The sequence below is a fragment of the Arvicola amphibius genome, chromosome 2 (assembly GCF_903992535.2).
Source record: "Arvicola amphibius chromosome 2, mArvAmp1.2, whole genome shotgun sequence".
In the NCBI taxonomy this organism is placed as follows: domain Eukaryota; kingdom Metazoa; phylum Chordata; class Mammalia; order Rodentia; family Cricetidae; genus Arvicola; species Arvicola amphibius.
This window is the reverse complement of record NC_052048.2, coordinates 184,456,358-184,475,232: the sequence shown is the minus strand read 5'-3', so window position 1 is coordinate 184,475,232 and position 18,875 is coordinate 184,456,358. Positions and strand designations below refer to the sequence as shown.

The following is an 18,875-nucleotide window of genomic DNA, read 5'->3' as shown; positions in this document are numbered from 1 at the left end:
AAGAAGAGAAATGGATTTTAAGTTCGTGTTTAAAAGGACATCCCATAATACGTTGTTTTATAGCCCACATAACAGTTCCCAATTCCGTGCTATTGGAAGATGGTGGAGCTAAAAGAAACTGTAGAGGGCTGCCTCCTTCAGTACTCCATCTACCCACTCCAGATTGCCCTTCACACTGTAGCTTCGGAAACGTGATTTGATCGGTGTCACCAAAACAGCGTGCAGAGTCTGAGATCTGGACATAGAACGATGTGGGCTCCCATCTCAGTTCAGGGACTCGGCAGCCTTCATCTGGGGCAATGTGTTCAATCTCCCTATGTTTTCTATCGGTCAGAGGGCCTAACTGGCATTGACTTTGTAATGTGAGGATTACATTAGAAAGTGCATGTAGTACGAAGCATGGTCAGAGCTCCTGGCACATAGTCAAGTGTCTGGAACACGTTTAGCTATTATTTTTTAAACTCTTATTTATCAGAAGTCCTGAGTTCAATTCCCAGCAACTACTTCGTGGCTAACAACAATAATAGGCTCTGAGGCCCTGTTCTGTCATGCAGGCATACATGCAAATAGAGCACTCATATGCATAAATAAACTCTAGTTATATCTCCATAACCTCTGATGTGTACATCCCTCCCACAAATGTTTCCATTAGATTAGTAAGTGCTATTTGACTGTGCACCATATACTAGACATTATCAGGAGACTCTAGAGTTGAACAAGCAGTGGTCTTTTCTAATAGATGTCTCAGGCAGGTGAGAAAGATTGCAGGGTGTTAGTAGCAACTTTGTGATAAGTGCTATAGAGTGGAGAACAAGGGGCTGGTGTGAACACATGTGTAAGTCATGTAATAAGAAGGAAGAAGGATCCTTTGATCTTCTTTGACTTGAGTCTTAAACATTTTGTAGAGGGGGCTGGGAGGTGGCTCAGCTGGTAAACAGTATGCCACACTAGCATGAGGGCCTGAGCTTGGATCCTCAGCATGCACATAAAAGCCAAGCGTGATGAGGTGAGTCTGTATCCCCACTGCTGGGTTGAATAACAGAGAAGGGCACGTAGATCTTTGAAAGTTGCCGGTCTACCAATGTAGCAGCTGCTGAGCTCTAGCTTCAGTGGGAGACACTGTCTCAAGAAAAATATAGTGGAGAGCAGCTGAAAAAGGCACCCAATGTCAACCCCTGGTCTTCGCACACAGTTAAACACATGTGCACAGTTACACACCTGTGCACATCCACTCACACATACACACTAGTTCAGTAGGAGACAAATGAACAAGTTCAAAGACAGGGCGGTGCAGGTAGAGAAAGAGAGGACAGTGTGTTCAAAGGTATTGAGATGAGAGAGTTACTATGAAACTCAGATCATATTCCTTGTTTTTAGTCTGTATGCGTGTGAATGTGACATCTTTGTGTGTGCGAGTACACTCATTGGTGGATGTGTGTATGAAGGCCAGGGATCAATTTCAGGTATACTCTGTGGTGCAATTGTGGAAGACAGAGAACAACCTGTGGGAGTCAGCTCTCTCCTTCCACGATACTGTTCCCAGGATTTGAACTCACATTATCAGGCCTGACAGCAAGTCCCTTTACCCACTGAGCCAAATTCGCTAGCCTCATACTCTTCTATTGTTTTTAATTGTTTGGTTTGGTTTGGAGACAAGGTCTTTCGTTGAATTTGTGTTCTAAGTTTTGTCTAGATTGGCTAGCCAATGAGGCTTTGGGAATCTGCCTGTCTTGCTCCAACAGCACAGAAGTTAGGGACACATACCACCATGCCTGGCTTGTTATGTAGGTGCCAGGGGTCAGAAATCATGTTGGTGAAGCAGGCCCTTTACCCGTCTGGCCATCTCCTCAGTCCTAGATCATGCTTAGCTCGTAGGGAGAATGATAATCACTGGTTGGCTAACTGACGAATCAGCTAACATACAAAGGCTTGGAGTGCAGGGTAAGGAATGTGGAATTTGTGATTGCTAGGTCTTGCAAGTGTGACATGAGCTCACACGGGCTTCAAGACCCCAGTGCTGCTTCTCTGACACCCTCACTTTGTGTCTGCTTCCCAGTCACCATGAAGAGGCCAGTTTGGCTCCATCATGATCATCATCTGCATTACCACGTGATCAAAGCGACTCAGATAAGCAATGTCAGCCCCAAACTTCAATGAGGGAAGGAGTATTCTGTGCAGATCCCTTTCTGTGCAGTGATTTTGATTCTTCTCCTTTCTGAGTCTTCAGGTATTGGGCACAGTTAGAGGATCAGACTCTAGCTTTGCTGCTTCTACAGCTGGTAAGGAGTCTATGTTTTGTCTTTGAGTTTAAATGCCCACATAGCAAGACAATTCTCTTCACCTTAGAAGTTTCTGTAGACTCGTGCATATTGGTGACCCTAGCTGGCAGCCTGCAGGCCACATCTGGGAAAAGGGCAGCTGTGAATGCATCTCTACACAAACTCACTAACATACTTTATTTCCAGTCCTGTAGATCATGAACTCTGTAGCCGATGACACTGTGTTGCAATTCAAGAAGCTTGGATATGCCTGCATGGCAGGTACTCCTTAGATGCTTGATAGATTGCACTACAAATTTTTGGATAAAAATTAAAAGGAGTTTATAAATCATACACTCACAAATTCCATGCCCCTCATTTCACTCCAGTTAGCCTTCTACTGACTTTCAAGGAAAAAGAAAAAGAAATCGATTTCCGTAACTGGACAATGTTAAGCCATAAATAGCTAGAATTCAACCTTTGATTTAAAGTCCATTCAGGTAAACAGCCACTCACTGATAGTAGTCATTGGATCTTGCTTTTATTATTATACACACAAGCATGCATACACACACACCCCATACCACACACACACCACACATACACACACCATACACACACACCCCACACCACACATACACACACACCACACACACACACCACACACACAACCCACACCACACATATACATACACATACCATACACATACACGCCCACACACCCACACACAACCCATACCACACACACACCACACATACATATACATATACCATACACACAACCTATACCACATACACACCACACACACAGAAACACACACACAACCCACACCACACATACACATATACACACCATACACACACCACACATATACATACACACACCATACACACACCCACACACACCACACACACACCACACACACACACCCATAACACACATGTAAGTATGTACATACCGGTCTAGGATCTGAGTAGGTACCAAGGCCAATGACAGGAATACTGTTCCCATCACTTAGAGGTATTCGATGGTTTGTAGCACTGAGGTTCATTGTGGAGAAGCTTCAAGTTTCTGGTAGCGGTTCTGAACAGGACAGAGACACATTATTTGAAAATATATCCTAAGACCTATTGCATAAAAGAACTGAGTACTAGGAGGAGGAGCTCGGCAGGGAAAAAAGAAAAATAAACAGATTTCCCAATACCCCCAACCTTCCCTCAAGGCTACTCTGGAGATTGTAAGCAGTGCTGTTTCTTTGAACTTCATCAGGGGCTTGAGATAGTAAACATGTTGATGGGCTATGCTTAGTGTTCTGAAAAGAAAATATATCTATCTAGCTTCTATCGGGAGGTTATTCTACTCCCTCGCTCCCAAAGGCTTATAAACATATCCTAAGACAAAAATGCTTTCAGTCCAACTTCAAAAGTCCCCATAGTCTATCACAGTCTCAAACTTATTTAAAAGTCCAAAGTCCAAAGTCTCTTCTGAGGCCATGCAGTCTCTTAACTGTAGTCCCCTGAAAAAAAAAAACTAAACTAAAAAGCAGATCACATACTTCCCACAAATAATGGCACAGGATATACCAAAAGGGAAGCAAAGTGAGGAAATACTGGACCAAAGCAAGACCAAAAACCAGCTTGGCAAACTCCAAACTCTGCGTCTCCATATCTGAGGTCAAAATGCTCTTCAGATCTCCAACTCCTTTCAGCTTTGTTGACTGTACCACACTTCTTTCTCTTGGGCTGGTTCCACCCCCTGTTAGCAGTGCTCCTGGGCAGGTACCCCATGGCTGAGGCATCTGCAACATCTTGATATCTCCACCAGGCTTCAGCTTCAGAGCTTCAGGCAACGGCCTCTCTAGGCCTCCATTCAGAGGCACCCGTGACACATGCCTTGACCTCAGTGGCTTTCCTTAGGCGTGGAGAGAAATTCCATAGCCCCTTTCTTCTGTCCTTAACTCGAAAGCCAAAACCACCACTGAAGAGGCCAAGTTCTACTACTTGCTAGGGCTGGAACATGGCTTAATTACATCTTGTCTAATTACATCTTCACTAGCTTTCTGTTTTCCATGGCTTTCTTCATTGCCTAAGCTTGGCTAGTCTGGAACTTGCTCTGTAGACCAGGCTGGCCTCAAACTTTGAGATCTATCAGCCTCTGGGATTAAAGGCCTGTACCATCACATCTGGCTCTAAGCTTTTCTTTAATTCCTTTTCACAAGTTGGATATTTAGCTGGGTAAGCTCTTGCTCCGAGGTTACTACTCCCTTTATTCTAAATATGTTTATCTCCTTGAACACAGGATTTAACTCTATTTAATTTCCTGGTGTCCCTTTTCTCAATCTGTACATTTTTGCATTTTTATTTTCTTAGTTTGCTCCTTTTCATTGTAAGTCTCCATCAGAGTTAACACTAATAACCTCATGACAGAGTCTATATTAGCTTGTTTTGGGATTTCCTATGCCAATGGAATTAATTCAAAGTTCTTCATATTCATTTCAGGCAGACTTTTTGGACAAGGGAAACATTCTTCACCAAAATATCACAAGAACTATCTCTAAGCCACATACTAAAATTCTCTGAAACCTCTTGAGGTAGCCCCCGCCCACCCCCCACGCCCAGCCTCCACCCCCATTCATCAAATCACACTCAACACCACTGTCTTCCATGCTCCGATCAGTATGGTCCATTAAGCAGTGCTTAAAACATTCCACTCTTTTCCAAACCCAAAGTACCAAAGTCCAAATTCTGCCAAACAAAAACATGGTCCAGCTATCACAGCAATACCCCAGTCCCTGGTACCAACTTCTGTCTTAGTTAGGGTTTCTGTTGCCATGAAGAGACACCATGACCGTGGAAGCTCTTATAAGAACATTTAAATTGGAGTGACCTGCTTACAGTTCAGAGGTTCAGTCTTTTATCATCATGGTAGGATATGGCAGTGTGTAGGCAGACGTGGTGTTAGAGAGGTAGCATCTACATGTTGATATGCAGGCAAAGGAAGTAGACTGAGTCTCACACTAAGCAAAGCTTGAACAAACACTAGACTTCAAAACCCACCTCCGCAGTAACACACTTCCCCAACAAGGCCATACCTACTCCAATAAAGTCACACCTTCCAACAGTGCCACTTCCTGTTAAAGAAAATGTAAGCCATTTTCATTCAAAGTACCACACATCCCCAAGAAAGAAATAGGCCAAAGCAACACTCATACCCAGCAAGGCACAAACTCGGTCTTGTAGCTCCGTGTCTGGCACATGTTGTGACACCAAGAGCTTAGACAGCTGTAGCTCTCAGGCCTTTCTGGTTCCAGCCCACATAGGAACTCTCTCAAGCTGGCCGGCTATAGCTTTCCTTAACAGATTGCTACTGCAGCAGCTAAGAAGTCTTACTTGGGCTCTCCTACATTTGTAAGTTCATGGCTGAGTAGCCACACATAGACTTACTTCATGAGAGTGTTTCTCCAGCACAGCACAGGGAGGCCTGTTAATTGGGAGTTAGCGTTTAACCCTATCTACATGGAAGAATCACTTGGAGTACTTAAAAAACATATTCCGGTGCCCAGGCGCCATTCACTGACTTAATTACCTAAAATAAACACTATGTATATTCAATAAGAGAATTGCTTATGAATTATACTTTCTCAGCAGCTCCAAATTCACAACTGAAATAAAAGAAACAAAAGGTTTATTTTTCAGTTTACTTATTATGAACTTTACATGTCCTCTCTAATTCAATTTTCAAAACAATTTTATATGGTGGGATGTGCTGGGTCATTGATGTCTATTCCAAACAACAGAACAAGACCTCTTTGGAAAGAGAGTCTTCACAGACATGATTACCTAAGATCAGTTCATATTGGGTTAGAGTGGGCTTTGATCCAATAACTGGTGTCCTTAGAACATGAGAAAACAGAGCCCAAGGGAGGAAAATCATATGCTAGGCACTGGAGTATGCAAAGCCAAAGAATTTGAGAATGGGTGGCAAGCATGCCACCTGGAAAGAGGCAATGTGGTCCTCCCTGGAATCTCTCTCTCTCTCTCTCTCTCTCTCTCTCTCTCTCTCTCTCTCTCTCTCTCTCTCTCTCTCTCTCTCTCTCTCTCTCTGTGTGTGTGTGTATGTATAGGTCAGAGGTCAGTGCTGAGTATCTTCCTTAATTACTTTCCTCCTTCTGATTATTATTGTTTTGAAATAGGGTCTCTTATTGATTCTAGAGCTCAGCAGTAGGCTGGACTGGCTGGGCAGCAAGCCCCAGGGATTCTCCTGTCTCTACTTCCTTGGTGCCATTACAGGTGTGCACAGTCACACTTCATGTTTTCTTGAATGCTGAGGATCAGAACTAAGCTCTGCACACTTTCCTGGCAAACTATTTCCCGACTGTGATAGTGAGCTTCAACTGCCTACTTAGCACTACTTGGAATCACTGAAAAGAGAGTTTGGGCTAGGAACTGTCTATATTAGGTTGGCCTATGAGTGTCTCTGTGGGAGACCATCTTAAATTAATTGATGTGGGAGGATCCAGTCCACCGTGGGGGGGGGTACTACTTCTTAGGCAGGGGGTTCTGCAGTGTGTCTCAGCAGAGCAGGTAAGCTGAGTGCAAGCAAGGTAGCACGCGTGCATTCGTTTCTCTCTGCTCTTGACCGTGAATGTGGTGTAGTCAGCTACTATTAAGTTCCTGCCTTGCCTTCAGGGCAATGAACTGCAGCCTAGGACTACGAGCTAACCTAAATTCTGCCTTCAGTTGTTTGTTGTTGGAGTATCTTATCACAGCAACAGAGACGAAACTGGGACTATACCTGAGACTCCTCCCTAAGATTTTCGGAGGGAGTGAGGACCTGCTGATACCATGATCACAGACTTCTAGTCTCACAAAAGTGACAAATTGAAACAAGTCTTAGGACAATCCATTGGCACCTCTATGTATAAAGTGCTTGAAATGCCAACTAGATGCCCTGGCCTCCACAGATGAAATGCTAGAAAAAAAAATCTTCACTTTTGAGAATGTCAGAGAGAAAACTTGATTCAATTTATTTGGTAGCTAGCAGCAACAATAATTCTAACAAGGAAAATGATAATGAGAGTTTTAGGGTACATCTTACCTTAGGAATTTTAAATAAAAATATTGTTAGTACTGGGGGATGGGCATATGTGTGCACATGTGGAGGTCAGAGGACGAATTTGAGGAGTTAGTTCTCTCCTTCCACTTTCATGTGGGTTCTGGGACTTGAACTCAGGACATCAGATTTGCACCAAGTGCTTTTACCTGCTGAGCCGTCTCTGTGGTCTTATAGATGGTATTCAGATCCCATTTAGTCAGTAATTTGTAAATACTATCAGCTAACACCCATGAAGTACGCGCAGGGAGGGGCTAGAGAGATGGCTCAGGGGTTAGGAGCACTGACTGCTCTTCCAAAGGACCTGGGTTTAATTCCCAGAACCCACATGGCAGCTCACAATTGCCTGTAACTCTGACCCCCTCACACAGGCATGCATGCAGACAAAACACCAGTGTACTTAAAGTAAGTAAATAAATAAATCTTAAAAAGAAAAAGAACAGACAGGGAGCCAGACAGTGGTGGTGCACACCTTTAATCCTAGCACTCAGGAGGCAGAGGCAGGCAGATCTCTGAGTTCAAGGCCAGCCTGATCTACTGGAGTGAATTCCATGAGAGCTGGGTCTACAGGGAGAAAGCCTGTCTTGAAAAAGCAAAAACAACAAAACAGAAACCAAGAACAAAAACAACTACTGCCCCCCAACCAAACCAAACCAAGCCAAACCAGAGAAGATACATGGAACCAATGTGGAAATCAGGCAAATCACATCCACAAGGAAGCCTGAAGGAATGGAAGAGCTTTTTGTAAACAGGGAATCTGAGTGATGTCGAGGGAAACTCGTAGATACAGGTCTGTTTTGCACACCTTGTGCCCTCTTAGTGTGAGGACAAGACAGTACTTGGGTATTTTAATATTTTTTTTAACCCTAGGAATTTGAAGATGCAGAAGTAGCTACTGTTATTGGAGAGAAAGCAATTGGTCCTGTTAGCAGATGATGTAGTTTTGGTAACTCTGTGTTTACATATTGTATCTGTCCCCAAAGAAGGAGAGAACTTAGGGTTTTTTCATCTTGTGGTTTTGATGAAGTATCCTCTTTTGACACTGGTATTCTCTTATATCAGCACAGGAACCCTACGCCTAGTGCTACATACAGGTAAGCTATCAGGGCTGCCACTGAAAAGTGACCCGTTGTCTTCATCTGTTGGTGCACACCAGTAATCCCATCACTGGGGAACTTGTAAAAGGGGAATCGCAAAGAGTTTAAGCTCAGCTTGGACTGAACAGGGAAACTTTTTCTCAAAAGCAAAATGTTAAGAGCTTTGGCATCATGTCAGCCATTCATCCACAGTGTCTGACAAGGTTCAACCCGTCAACACTCAAGGCAAGTTGTCCTTTGTTCTTTCTCCCGGAAGACAAAGTCCCCAGGTTTCAGGGAGTTGAAAGGTTGCTTTGGTATCTACTTCGGAAGACCTGCTTGTGCCTGTTTGATGATGTGGTCGCCAGTACTTTGACCATAGCACGTGCTAACAGCCTGGTAGGGTCTGGGTTTAGAATGGGAGCGTCTTTTAAGGCGGCGCATGCTTTTACAGATAGTGGGACTGGAAAAAGCCAGATCATAAACGGTAATGGAGGATACAATATGGGATTTTTAGAGTCTCTGAATTCCCTTATTATTATTGCATCTTTTCTCTCCTGAGGATTGAAAAAGATTAAAAAAGGTTTGGACACAGACCTTCAAATGTCTTTGATAATAGCCTGATAAGAAAAAGTTTGGATCCATCCTAAAGTCATGATAAAAGGCTTACTAGAAAATATTGATTATACCTATAGTTTCTTTTTTTTTTAATGTCATGTACCTGGCAAGTGCAGTTGGGGACAACTGTCTTCAGGAGTAACTTGACATGTGTGCCAGGAGTCAGTGTGATTCAGTGTATTACAACTTCTTGACTTCAGTTTGGTGTGAAGTATAAATTATCAGTTATTTTAAGAATTTGATTAGTAAAAGGATTTGCAGGACCCAGTTGGAACCCATGGGACCATCCTATTCCAGGTAAAGAGTAAAGTAGCGAGGGAGGGGGAATGCATTGGAAGGTTCTAGCAATCTCAGGAACAGGCTCTCTCCCCTCCCACCATCTGAAGCTCTCCTCTCCCGCTTCTCCTTCAGGTTGCTGAACCATCACTGGCTGACATGTATAAATATCTTGGTACCAAGAAGCCCAAAACTTGCCCTGGCTTCTTAGAATGGGCTGGCATATTCTAGTGTATGACAGGCCTTAGTTCCTCCAAGTTCCACCCAAAGTCTGGGCAAATTATAAATGTAGTTATTACTATTACATAGTCTGATAGACAATTCTTACGTGCTACCATGAAACAGCTCACAGACCAATGGTTAAATAACATTGTTTAACTTTAGTTGAGGGTCAATACCATGCCCCAGGCCATTTCAGAAATCAAACATTAGGTCAGCTCAGCCCCATATTGTCAATAGAGACTAGTCAAAGGTACATACAGGTTACAGGTCATTTGCTAGCACAGGTAAATAATCAAGAGGCCTTTTGTGCTCAGGTAGAGGAGGAGAGTCCACAGATTCGAGACGTGATGGACAGTGATGTAGGAGCAGAGATGCGCTATGCAGCCAGGCTCTTCTATTCACTTCATAAAGTATATTTCTATTTCTTCTGATTGAAATACATATTTAAATCTGAAGCTCTTGGGAGTTGGGTTGGATTCCTTTTATTAAACATGGGAACCCTAGCACTTGGGAGTCTGAAGTTAGAAGGCTTGACACACAGCCAGGCAGTGATGGTGCACGCCTTTAATCCCAGCACTCGGGAGGCAGAGGCAGGCAGATCTCTGTGAGTTCAAGGTCAACCTGGTCTACAAGGGCTAGTTCCAGAACAGGCTCCAAAGCTACAGAGAAACCCTGTCTCGAAAAACAAAAACAACAACAACAACAACAACAAATTATAATGCCACTATTAATTTAATAGGCTCTGGGGTTTTGTTTGTTTTATCCTTTCCCTTAGTCTTATAAAAAAGCAAACTCTGGCAAGGGAGATAGAAGCAGTTAGTGAGAACCTCTCCTCTATTAAAGACATTATTTTACACACTATAAAGACATTATCCTGCAGCATTCTAGTACATAATTAGTACTGAATGTATATCAGCTAGACTTACGAAGCTCCAGCTGCCTGTGTCTGGGGCCTTCTCTGCTGTCAGGTAGAGATCTGTGTCCAGAGTGCACTACAGGCTTACACAGTGCCTCTCCCTAGCTAGTCAGCTGCAGAGCACAGCCTCAGACATGGCATAGGGCCCTGGAAGCTCCAGGGAAATACTATTGTATCATATCTGAAATTTAACTCTGACAATAGCTTTTTGTACATTTCCTTTTAAGGACCCATTAGAGCTAATAGTAACAATGGTCCTGCATATGTTAGCAAATGATCTGAAGAATTTTTGTTTGTTTTTACATGCTAACCAAAGTTTCCCCTCCTTCCTCTGCTCACAGTTCCTCTCCCTACCTCCCCTCATTCCCCTCCCCTCCTCTGTTTCCCTTCAGATACAGAGGGGTCTCCCATGGATATCAGTCAGCCATGGTATATTAAGTTGCAGTAAGACTAGGCATCTCCTCTTCTACCAAGGTTGGATGAGGCAATCCGATAGGAGGAATAGGTCCCGAGAGCAGCGACAGAGCCAGAGACAGTCCCTGCTCTCACTGGAGTTAAGGAGTTTTAATATTAACCATATTGCTAAAATCCTATATTATCCACAGGGTCAAGCTATTGTAGAATGACACCGTCAAATACTTAATTGCAAATTAAAAATTAAATAAATAAAAGGAGGTATTTATACCCACCTAAATCCTCATCCTCACATACTACTTAGCTATGCTAATTTTAAATTAAAAAAAGATAAAAGGTTTTTTTGTTTTTATTTTTATTTTATTATCTATCTATCTATCTATCTATCTATCTATCTATCTATCTATCTATTTATTTTTGCCAGGCAGTAGTGGCACATACCTTTAATCCCAGCAGTCAGGAGGCTGTAGAAAGGAGCAGCAGGCCACTTCCCGCCACCCGGCTCCCAGCCTGCTAGCTTTACCCAAAATAATTACACGGAAACTGTATTCATTTAAACACTGCCTGGCCCATTAGTTTCAGCCTCTTATTGGCTAATTCTCACATCTTGCTTTAACCCATATTTAGTAATCTGTGTAGAACCACGAGGTGGTGTCTTACCGGGAAAGATTTTAACTTGCGTCCATCTTGGAGAGGAGAGCTATGGTGACTGTCTCACTGCCTTCTCTCTCCCACAGTTCTGTTCTGTTTACTCTGCCTACCTAATTTTCTGTCCTATCAAAGGGCCAAGGCAGTTTCTTTATTAACCAATGAAAGTAACACATAGAAAAGAATATAATTTGTGTGTTGTTATTTCGGGTATAAAGCTAGCTGTGCGGGAGCCAGGTGGGAACGCAGCCCGCTGCTCCCTCTACAGGAGGCAGAGGCAGGTGGATCTCTGTGAGTCTGAGGCCAGCCTGGTCTACAAAGCGAGTTCCAAGACAGCCAGGGTTACACAGAGAAACCTGTCCCCACAAACAAACAAATAATTCACTTTAAAGGCTAATGCATTTTTCTGCTGCCCCAAAGCATCTTTCCCTAAATGAGATAAAACCTAAAGAATATGTTATATGAAACAATCTAGAAATTTATCAGTGAAAAAGACCCAGTATTAACATAGGGACAGGGCTATGCTTCTGTCTTTCCAGAAAGTGAACAAAGTCCTAGATGGCTCCTGGGCACAGCCATATCTGATGGGAGTGGCAAACATCATACAGTCAGCTCAGTTGTTTGGCAAAGACCCAGCAAGGCTGAGCCACATGATGGCTACGTGACACCTTTGGTTTTCATCTCCACCTGTTGCATACTTGTGACACTTTAATATTTGTATAATTTGGGGATATTGGCTTGAAGGGAAATTTCTTATGAATCATTTATGCCTTCTCCCAGGAATGCTGCTTTTAAGCTTCCTCAGGCCAGCCCTGAACATACTATTGCCCCTGCTTTAGGGAGATACCCTTATCTACTTGAAGGTCGTCCTTACAACCTGGAGGCTGTGACACCCATAAAGAATCCAGAAGTCTCTTTATGAGGCTATGAGATATTCTTGAAACATCTGTCGCTGTGCTTACACAGTGTTGTATGAGGTGAGCCAGCCACATCCTGCTGCCCCACTAGCTTAACCCCAAAATAACCACACAGAAATTGTATTAATTAAATTACTGCATGGCCCATTATCTCCAGTCCCTTATTGGCTAACTCTCACATCTTGATTAACCCATTTCTATTAAATCTGTGTATCATCATGTGACTGTGGCTTAACAGCAAGATTCTAACCTACCTCCATCTCAGGCCAGAGATTCATGGCATCTGCCACACTTCCCTTCTTCCCAGCATTCTGTTCTGTCGACTCTGCCCACCTAAGGGCTGCCCTATCAAAAACTGCCAAGGCAGTTTCTTTATTCAACCAATGAAAGCAACACAAATATAGAAGGACCTCCTATAACAACATAGGAACTAGATAATCAAAACAAAGTAAACTCAAAAAGGTGAACAAAGATTTGGGGGGCTAGAGGAGTTGGCCATAGTTTAGAATGCAAGCCTCTTCCCACAGTACACTCAGGCTTTGTTGACTTTGAATTTTTAAAGTGCTGATGAGCAAGCAGCAGCTGCTGAGAGACAATGGGCTGTGGAAGGGACTACTAAATTAAATCAGCCTATATACTTTAGGGATATCTTGGCTTCAAAATGGAAGTTGGAAAATGTGTTACATTGGGGGAGAGGTTATGCAATTGTTTCCACAATTAATGACCAGATTTTATTGGGGAAGACCAACCAAAAATCTTAGCTACAGACATAAAAAGATGAAAGACTACAGGATAGGTTGTGTATATGCTGGTCCCTCTATCATGCAAACAGCTCTAAGGCTGAAAGAAACATGATGAATCTTCTTGGCTACAGAGTTCTCATGACTTATTGTTGCCATCCTTTCATATGTCATGATAGAAGACTGGTTTTTTTACTCCAAACAGACTTATGAAGTTAGCAGATGCCTTTTATCTACTCAGACATAGAACAAAAAAAAATGTCTTAACTGACTTATGCACACTCCACATTCCATACTTGTGTTAATACAGATGTATATGGTGTGCTTATAAATTTGTGTATTTTCAGAAAAAAAGCAGACACAAATTAAAAAAAAAGACAACTAGCACAGGTGACCAAGCCCCTCAAAATTCATCTGTTGTAGCTTCCTCAAAATTCTGCATCCTGAACAACTTCAAAACATCTAGCTGAAATGGTCCAAACTCACACCATCCGGGACTTCAGATAAGCTCTACACTTTCCCATCAAACCACGACTAGACAGCAGCTGGCTCTTCCAGTTCTTGACTGTTATCTCAGTTTTTCTGAGGTCCCCTAAAGATGGCCTCACCACCAGAAATCAAAAGTAATTTTGAGTACGTGATGTCCATATTTTTGGTTTTGTGGATTATCCATGTTTATCCTCATTTATGGTATTGGCTGCAAGTTGTTATTTGTCATACTCAGGGAGGAAATTAAGCAAAGGAGATTATATTTAGAGAACTCATTATAAAAAGAAAAGAGGAGATATAGGAATGATAGGAAAAAGGGTAAATTATTGAATCTAATTTTAAACTAAAAAAGCAACCACTAGCAACAGCTTAAATTGGCATGGATTTTTAGTATATTGACACAAATTTAAGATTATTTTTGTTATACTGTATGTATGTTTTTACTCATGATATTTTGTATATTGACAGAAATTTAAGGTTATTTTTGTTTTAATATGTCATATATATGTTTCTACTCTAGTTTAAGGCATTATACCTATTTGGCTCATTTTAAAGTATAATGTAAAGTTCTAGTCCCTAAGGGATATTATTTCAAATTATTTAAGATAATTAACAAATGTAAGTTAGCATTAAATCATCCATAGCAATTAAATTTTTGGCCATGTTATATATGTTTTCAAGGTCAACCATATATTTTAGATAGATGGTTTTCAAACACTTTAGAGACCTACAGAATATGTCATTTAAGATGTTTTAATAACATAGGGCTTTTCATGACAGTGATACAACTTTGCTACCGGAAGCACCAATTTACTTCAAAAAAGGATGTGGCAGATACGGCAACAAAGTTAGATCCGCTAAAGTTGCCTCTGCCCTGCACAGGGCCTTATATTGACAGGCAAAGAATGATGTAGAAGGATGATAAAAGAACGAGATGTCAGGACCTTCCTTTCTTAGAAAAGTTAGCACATGCAGAGCCACTGTGGTATCATGTGACCAAGGAATAACAGAATGCCAGGATTAGACATATAGACGAATTCTACAAAGATATAAAATGTGCACATTGAATTATGTCAGAATTTGAATAACAACTGCAGCAGCTCTGGCCTGACCATTTGGGCACTCTGACCATTAAGAGTTAAGAATGCAATGCTTGAGATATGGAAATATGCCTGGACAAGCTTGGAGACTTTGTCTTAGTCTAATGTCCTTGTAACCACAAAAGCAACTAGCCTGAGAACAGGCTGTCATATGCCTATAGATTCTTAAAAATTGGGTTATGGGGTTAATGAGTAAAAATGATTATAAAATAACTCTGTTTATCAATGATAAACTCTGTTTATTATCCCAAACTTGAGGGAAAATGATTGAAAATGATAACTCTGTTCTGTCGTAATTTATGAATAATGACTAAAAGATAAGCGAAAGGAAGTGAAACACATGTCTAAAACAAAAAAATGATATGATCTATATTTTGGAATAACATGAATGTATCCATACTTACTTAATTCTGTATAAATAAAGAAGCACTCTGGCTTCCAGTCAGTCAGGGTGCAGGATTCTCCTGACCATCATGGCCTGGTTCCCTCCCTCACCAACTCCTTACATCCTGTGCTGGGACCTGTCCACCACCAGGGCTGGCTCCCAGCAGCTCCTGATCTGATACTTCTGACGAGGAAATCCAGAGACCACCGGACCAATGAAACATCTGAAGGCTAATGACAAACCTACCAAGAGGAGATGTCCCAAGATGAGAGTAAGCTGTTAACTTGGGGGAGACATCAGAACTTTAACTCATCACGTTGGGACTTTGAGGAAACAATAAGGAGTAACCCCAAAATGATATTGTTATGTTTCTGTTAATTTTAAATTGTCTATGCGGAAGCCAAATGCTTTTATCAGGGGCACTAAGGGACATTCCTGAGATAGGAGACGGTATTTTCCCTGTACTATTGATGATTGAATTAATAATTTACATAAAGAGCTGGACAAAAATCTCTCAAGTGACCTTTGAATGGCTATCCTGCTTTTAATGGCTATCCTGCTTATGATGGCATTCCCCTTTCCTCAGTCCTGTGATAGTCTTAGAATTCTCTTATGTGTGCCTATATTAATCACAGTAGCTTTACAATGCATTTAACCTTGGCCTCTGTTACGGTCACTATTCTTTCTTTAAATAAAAGGGGGAAGATGCTGGGAAGACAAGTATGATAGTCCTTACACCCATGGACATCCACAAAAATCAGAAATGTTAATCATTCTGAGGTGTCCCCTTGAAAGAGGAAATACCTGCTTTTCCACCCAGAAAGCTGGGAATTGGAGGTGGTTAACAGCCTGGTGATCTGTGTTATCTGTTGGACCAGGCCACATCAGGCTCCTACAAACAGAATTGAAGGTGACTAGTCATCTAAATGACCTTTACAGTCAGGGGCTCCCCAAGCTTCCACAACAGGACTGGAGATGCCAAATAGTCTAAATGACCCTTACATTATCTGTGTAGCCAGAGCTCCGCAAGTTCCCACAACCAGGCCCAGAAGTGGCTAATAGCCCAAATAGTCTCTGCACTATCTGTCTAATGGAGACCAGGCCAGAGCCTTCCTTAGGCCCTTAAGTGAATACAGGTAGCCTATCTCTAGAACCCCCCTTCTTGGAAGACATGACATGTATCCTGAGTCTCGTTTTGATGTAATCATGCTTTCTTCTGCACCAGGGACTGCAGTACATTAGGAAACATTTTTTAAAATTATACGTGTTTTAATTTGTTGGGAATAATAGCTGGGCAGTGGTGGCGCGCGCCTTTAATCCCAGTACTCAGAAGGCAGAGGCAGGTGGATCTCTAAGCGCGAGGCCAGCCTGGTCTACAGAGCGAGTTCCAGGACAGCCAAGAACACACAGAGAAACCCTGTTTCAGGGGGCAAAAGATTGTTGGGAATAAGTCGCCTGCTATTAGACTCTTCAAGTCTGATCCGGTTGATGAAGTCACTCTGAACTGAGTCTTTATCCTCACCTCCTCGTGGTTTGCTTCCCTGCTTGGACACTTACAGGCCAACAACAGTATGCCACTAGACAATCAGTATAGACTCTCACTCCTCCTCCTTCTCTTCTTCTCCCTCATCCTTCTTCTTGAGACAAGCTCTCTCTATGGAACCCTGACCTGGAACTCACTATGTAGATGAGGCTGGACTTGAACTCACTGAGATCCACCTGCCTCTGCATTCCAATTGCTGGAAAACATATACCACCATGCCTGACTTGAATAAATTTGATATTTATTCAAGCTTCAAAACTAGTGAAGGATCAGGAAACCACGGTTTTATGTAGCATATTAAGCATTTATGAGTTGTAGCACTTTGAAATTTTCACAATAGTAAATATTTAAAAAGATGTCTGGGGCCTAGAGAGATGGCTCAGCAGTAAGAGTACTTGCTGCTCCCCTAGAGGATCCAGGTTCCTCTCCTAACACCCATGGTGGGAGGCTCTAGCTGCAAGCATCTACTACCGTCTTCTGGCCTCTATGGGCACTCACACCTATACACACACACACACACAAATAATATTATAAAGCTTTTTAAAGCAAAGATGTCTGTTTTTATAATTCCAATTAATTAAATGTCCTTTAATGGTTTTATCATCTTGTGCTTATTTAATCAACTTAAGGAGTTTTGAAATTTATGTCTTGTAAATTTAACTTCAGTTTTGAACAAACTAAAATATCATGGTAGGGGGTGGCTAGGGTTTTTGAGTTTTCTCTCCAAGGCTTTTTTCCATGTCTGAACTTCTGGCTTCTCTTTCCCACTGCAGGCATTTTTATGCCATGATATAAACAGTAGGATATCTTTTGGAAACCATTTAGCTTCTAGCTATGCCCAAGGGCATGATGTTTTCACCTTTGGTCTGTTTCCTCCTTCTTGTTAGAGAGCTGGGAGAAATGTCACCCTACCCTGATACAAGGGGCTTTGGAGGATATTCATTACAAACATGCTTGGGTCTGCTTTTAAAGCCAGCTTCTTAGTTCTTAGTGAGCTCAAACAACATATGACACTTTACAATATAATTGATATTACATTGGAGTAATCTTTTATATTGATGACAAGTTAAGGGAATTGCAACAAGGACTCTTATCAGCTATTATGGTAAGGTTAATTGTATGTCATGCTCTTAAGAACATTCAAGAAGGAAGTCCTTAGTCTCTTTCTTTTTAATTAACATACTGAGTGCACAAAATCATGGGTGTTGTTATGACATTGAATACACATGTATAATGTCTTCTGATCATATGTATCTCTCCTATTACATTTTCTTGTCTCTTCTCTCTCCTTCTACTGGTTGCTTCCTCCTCCCCAAATTTCTTCCCTCCCTCTACTCTCATGTCTACTTATTATTATTAAAAAAATATTTTAGGGGAGTGGCCAGAGTAGATGACATATGGAAAACTTACACTAGACTGGCTAAAATAATGCCACCCTGTGGTGACTTAACCTTCTACTCCTCCACACCCAATGGTCAAGTGACATCTGCCTTGATACATTTGAGGTTTCCATGACCTTGACCATGGACCAGATGTACTAGCCAAAGTAGTTAGCAAGTTATATCTAAAATAATTACTATGTTCTGCCAGGAATTTCAAGGTCATTCTGACACTCATCTAACTTTGATGTATCTTTTATGTTATTTGACATTAAAAGTTCTGTATCCCTGAATTTGGGCACCAAGAGAGTTTTCAGAAGCACAAGCTGCTCTTGGTCTGGCCATCAATAAGAAGGACTTAGAACTTTTAATGAGTTTAATCAGCATGGTTGCCAATAACTCTTTTGTGGATCGGTGTAATACTAGTTTGAGGGATTGTTCAAGACAACCCAGGCTCTCCTACCACCTGTCCTGTAGACCAGGTTGGACTTGAACTCAGAGAGCTGACTGCCTCTGTCTTCCAGGTGCTGAGATTAAAGGTGTGCACTACCATGCCTTGCTGCAATACTAATTTTTAAAAACAGAGCCGTGGACATTGAACAATTTAGGTTATTTTTCTTCCCTTTAGTTCTTAGGAATATCTCAAATGAATAACCCTATTTGTATAAAAAAATTCTAAGAATGGTCCTTCAGTTATGGATAACAGCCAGAAGGAAATTTTAAAAGGCTAGATGTCATTTGTTACCAGTGAGCAATAAAAATTCAAGCAGACCAATGTCAC

At 41.8% G+C, this 18,875-nt stretch overlaps 1 protein-coding gene across 1 annotated transcript in view; it reads right to left on the bottom strand.

The window, feature by feature from the left end:
* The window catches only part of Akr1d1 (aldo-keto reductase family 1 member D1), a 28,128-nt gene extending 24,734 nt beyond the window's left edge, over window positions 1-3,394 (bottom strand). The window contains exon 1 of the mRNA XM_038317851.2: window positions 3,218-3,394. Coding sequence (XP_038173779.1) covers window positions 3,218-3,310 — 93 coding nt within the window. The 5' untranslated portion in view covers window positions 3,311-3,394. The remainder of the gene's footprint in view (window positions 1-3,217) is intronic.
* Window positions 3,395-18,875: the final 15,481 nt, after the last annotated feature.